This window comes from Myiozetetes cayanensis, unplaced genomic scaffold (genome assembly GCF_022539395.1).
Source record: "Myiozetetes cayanensis isolate MyiCay16 unplaced genomic scaffold, myiCay2020 scf1, whole genome shotgun sequence".
In the NCBI taxonomy this organism is placed as follows: Eukaryota; Metazoa; Chordata; class Aves; order Passeriformes; family Tyrannidae; genus Myiozetetes; species Myiozetetes cayanensis.
Window position 1 is genome coordinate 90,402,795 of NW_026086604.1, and position 4,402 is coordinate 90,407,196.

The following is a 4,402-nucleotide window of genomic DNA, read 5'->3' on the forward strand; positions in this document are numbered from 1 at the left end:
TTTCCAGCATCATATTTTAAACATGGTACATCTACTAATACGTGATCTGGTGCATTAATGGACCAAATTAAGTTACAGGTATGAATTTTACATAAAACGGATTAATATTATATGTCATGGAGGAATTTTAAATACTCCATCTCCATGCATTTTTAATAGTTATGTGCTCTAATTTAATGTTCCCTGGCATTGCTTTGCTTGCAGTCCCTAAACCCTCCTTCTTCCTTCCCACACCCCCCTCCCTCTCAAGTTTTGCTTGATATTTTCCCTGCCTTTAAACCAGCATCCCCAAGTCCCTCAAAAAAATGTGTGAAGCCGGGATGAGTCTCCTAAACAGAGAGGATAACAACGCGTTTCATGGGCCGAGAAGAGGGATGTGGGGTTGGAGGCGGGGGGGGAAGGGGACGGGTGCAGCCACCTTCCCCCGGGTCGGGCGGCGGGAAGCGGTGCCGGTCGCGCGGGGCTGCGCTCGCCTCCGCGGAGCTGCGCGCCGGACCGTGGGGACGGCTCTGGGAGCCGCTGGGCGGCGGGTCCCGCCCGCATTCCCGCAGTCCTTTCTCCCCGGGACCGCCTCCTCCTCCTCCTCCTTCTCCGCCGCCGCCGCCGCCGCCAGGGCCCCCCCTCCTCCCCGGGAGGGTCCGCGCGCGCCTCCCGTGCTCCCCCGGCCCCGCCGCCATTGGCTGGCGCCTCTCTCGGGGGGGGGCAGCCGCTCTCTGATTGGCTGTGGCGCGGCCCCGCGGCGCCCCCCGCTGGCCCGGCCCCGCCGCGGTACCGCCCCCGCCCCGCCCCCCGGCACCGCCCGCCCCGCCCGCGCCCCGCGCTATAAATTGGGCGGCGCGGCCAGCGGCGGCGGAGGTAGTGGTTTGGAGGTTGTGTGCCACTAGCAGTTTGTATTTCATTTTAATTTTCTTCCTTTTTTTTTCTTTTTTTTTTTTATTCTCTTCTTGGTGGTCGCGGCGCCGCCGTCGTCGCGCGGCTCGGCGAGCGCCTCTCGTTGCAGCCGCGGGGCGGCCGCCGGTACCGCCAGCGAGGCGCTGCGGCCGCGCTCCGCTCCCGGTGCGGGCGGTGCGTGCGCGGCTTCGCCAGGTCGCAGCAGCAGTAGCAGGAGGCGGCGGCGGCGGTGCTGGTGGTGTAGAGGGAGGTCTGTCTCCCTCCCTCCCTCCCTGCGGCACCATGAAAGCCGTGAGCCCCGTCCGGCACCCTAGTCGCAAGGCGCAGCCCGGCGTGGCGGGCGGCGGCGGCGGGGGGCACCCAGCCCTGCGGTGCCTGGCCGAGCACAGCGGCTGCAAGGGGGGCCCGCCGTCGGGCGAGGAGCCGGCGGCGCTCTGCCTGCAGTGCGATATGAATGACTGTTACAGCCGGCTGAGGAAGCTGGTGCCCACCATCCCGCCCAACAAGAGGGTCAGCAAAGTGGAGATCCTGCAGCACGTCATCGACTACATCCTCGACCTGCAGCTGGCTCTGGAGACGCACCCAGCGCTGCTCCGGCAACAGCCGCCGCCGCCCGCCCTGCACCCGGGCAGCTGTCCCGCGGGTACCCCCAGGACTCCGCTGACAGCCCTCAACACTGACCCGGTAAGAGGTGCGTGACACACGATCCCGGGGAGCGGGGTGCAGGACAGAGCTTGGCCTAGTGGTCGGCGCTGGCCGCCGTGGGAGCGCCCTGGTGATACATCGCCACTGCCAATCCCCTGGCTCTGCCGAGGGGTCGTAGTCCCCGGAGGGGACGGGGCGAACGGGAGCAGGAACGCCCTGGCTGTATGCGGTGGGTGCCCGCATCCCTTCTGTGTCTACCCTGTAATTACAGCCTCTCGAGGGAGTAGCTGTAGCCGGCGTGTTTGCACACACGGGAAGAGACGCGCTGCTCCTGCGCTTCCCACCCTTCTGCACCGTGTAGCGAGTGTGAGGGGCTGTGCACATTGAATGCAGCGTGCTTTGCGCGGGTGGAATCGGGGAACACTTCCCTTCCACGGGAACACCCGGTGGTAGCCCGGCGGCGCGGGAAGCGATGTGCCCCGGCAACCCCCTGCCCCCGGGGCTTTCCCCCACCGGCAGCGGTGCGGCGGCCTATCGGCTCTGTCCCGCCGTGCGGCTGGGGAGCCCTGAGCGCTCCCCGGCGGGGCTGTGGCAGTGCCCGGTACGCGGAGGAGGGCGGTCTGGGGTGAGGGGGGTGGTCTACGTGTCCTTTGCCCCCAGCTCTAATTTGCCGTGTTTGGTTGCTGCGCAGGCAGGCTCTGTTAACAAGCCGGGGGACAGCATCCTCTGCCGCTGACCGCCGCTCCCCAGGTGAGTGCCGGGCGGGCGCGGGGCCGGGGGCGGGCGCGAGGAGCGCAGCGCCCGGGCTCGGCGGGGCCGCACCGCATCCCGCTGGGAAGCCAGCCGAAGAGGGACTAGAGCCCGGCGAGAAATACTTGCAGGAGGCTTTGGGGTTTTACTTTTAATTACCGGGTGGTTATTTTCTTTAATTACCGGGTGGTAATTTTTTCTTCTCCCCGCCCTCCCTCAAACGTCCCCCCCCTCCCCCCGGAGCGCCTCTGGCTGCGGCGTGCAGCTGCGCATCCCTCCCTCCGCCTGGCCCAGCCTGGGAGCTGCGGTTGTTGTTTGACCTGGTTTGTTTTGGGTTGTTGATCAAGCATGTCTTGTGTTTTGTTGGTGGCGCCAGTCGGTCTGGAGCGGAGCGGTTCACACACCCCCTCTATTCATTCCTCTCCCACAGGTGTGCGGCGGTGCCGCGCCGCGCAGAGGCAACGGGGGGCGGGCGGCGGCGGGGGGGGCCCGGCCCGGCCCCGCCGCACCGGAGGAAGGAGCCATCCAACCCCCCCGAGCAGTTCCCATGCTTCACCCCGCAGAGCCAAGCCTTTTCACCATTTTGCACGTCCGTAGCGGTCCCCCACCCCACCCCCCGTGTTTTTTTTTTTTTCCCCTTCCCTGGTTCCGTCTCTTCTCGTCGTTCCCGGCCAGCTGTGAGCGGCGGCGTGTCCCGCGGTGGCAGCAGGAAAAGTTGCGACTCTGCCCCGGGATAGAGGACCGAGCCTAAACCAGACTTTAGAAACCTTGTAACTCTTAAGGGACCGAGCAGCCGAATCTTGAAGCTTTACTAATCTACCAGAGCATTTGTAGATATATTTGACATCTATTGTTTAAAATAGATGGATTTTATTGGGGCCCAGGGAACTTTCTTCTCCCTGCAGGAGTGTTACATATTGTATAGACAAATGAGTGACATTTCATACTGTGTATATATAGAGATGTTCTATAAGTGTGAGAAAAGTATATGCTTTAATAGACTACTGTAATTATAAAATATTTTTAATTAAATATTTTTTGTAAATATTATAAAGGTGTGTATGTTTTTTTTAATCTGTGGGAATATCTCTTTAGAAAACCACAGCTCAAGTACAGAGCTGCTAATATGGAAGTATCTTGAATGTTTAGGACTTTTTTTTTTTTTTTTTTCCCCAGATGTCCTTTAGACTCAAAAGTTGCAGCTATAGCTAGTGGTCCTGCATGATTGCATGAGATGTCTAATTGCGAATAAACTTGTTTGGAGTCCATACAAACGTGTTTTCCTTGATCTAGACTTAAAATGTTTGTAAGTGTATTATACATTGAGATTACACTTTTGTCATTTAGACACAGGGGTTTTTAGTGCATTCTATAAAAGTAGCAGTAAGATGTAGTGGTTTTTACTGAGAATAGAAAAACAAATTCTATCTAGTTTTTTTGCATTATGGGGGCGATGCTTTAGATCTCTAATCTGCTTTTTTTAAAATCTGCTGTTGCATCAGATCAAGAAACTTGTTCTGGAACTTCACTTAGCACCAAAAGGTTTTATTGCAAACTTGTGTTCCTACAGCTTATTATTGCTTAAAAACTGAAAACAGTTCTCTGCTTGCAACCAAAGGGCAAACCATTAACAAAAACAGTTGCTGTTTCCTTCATCCAAAGAATATTAATAGCTAACTGCAGAAGGGCACATGGGCCGAGTTGTTACGATCAGTGATGTAAATTCATCTTAAAATGAACTTAAGTAGACCAAAAATCGGATAACTGCGTCAAGATTATTTTTCTAGTACAAAATGACTTACATTTCACTGCAGCTATGTTACAGTTAAAATCCTGTTTAATCTCTGTGATGTGTAACTACTACATGTGAACATTAAACTAGATTTACCTGTCTTTAACTGTGATTCTTCAGCTTATTTCTTCAATCCTCTGAATTTGCGCATTCTCCTCACTTTTTGTCCGTATACCATTTGACGGGTGAATTCATTTTACAGCAAGCTCTTGTACAATCAGTCTTGCTGACTGTAAACTCATGTCCAGACTCAGTGAAAGATGCTCATCTTGTGTGATCCATAGCTTGCACGCTAGTGAAATGGGATTTTCAGAGTGGGAGAAT

The 4,402-nt window shown here is 56.2% G+C and overlaps 1 protein-coding gene across 2 annotated transcripts; it reads left to right on the top strand.

The window, feature by feature from the left end:
* Window positions 1-864: 864 nt before the first annotated feature.
* ID4 (inhibitor of DNA binding 4) lies at window positions 865-4,184 on the top strand. 2 transcript variants are annotated; one of them, XM_050324058.1, is made up of 3 exons: window positions 865-1,582; window positions 2,228-2,286; window positions 2,717-4,184. In XM_050324058.1, exons 1-2 carry the CDS (start codon window positions 1,174-1,176, stop codon window positions 2,239-2,241), a joined length of 423 nt encoding a protein of 140 aa, XP_050180015.1. In that variant the 5' UTR covers window positions 865-1,173; the 3' UTR covers window positions 2,242-2,286; window positions 2,717-4,184. The 2 variants fall into 2 exon arrangements, with proteins under 2 accessions (XP_050180015.1, XP_050180006.1); XM_050324049.1 differs by having other exon boundaries at window positions 865-1,575.
* Window positions 4,185-4,402: the final 218 nt, after the last annotated feature.

Excerpts from the sequence above, each read along its gene's own strand:
- ID4 (XM_050324049.1), top strand. The coding sequence starts at position 1,174 with ATGAAAGCCGTGAGCCCCGTCCGGCACCCTAGTCGCAAGGCGCAGCCC. Across the intron at positions 1,576-2,227 it reads CAGCCCTCAACACTGACCCG|GCAGGCTCTGTTAACAAGCC; the intron begins GTAAGAGGTGCG and ends GTTGCTGCGCAG.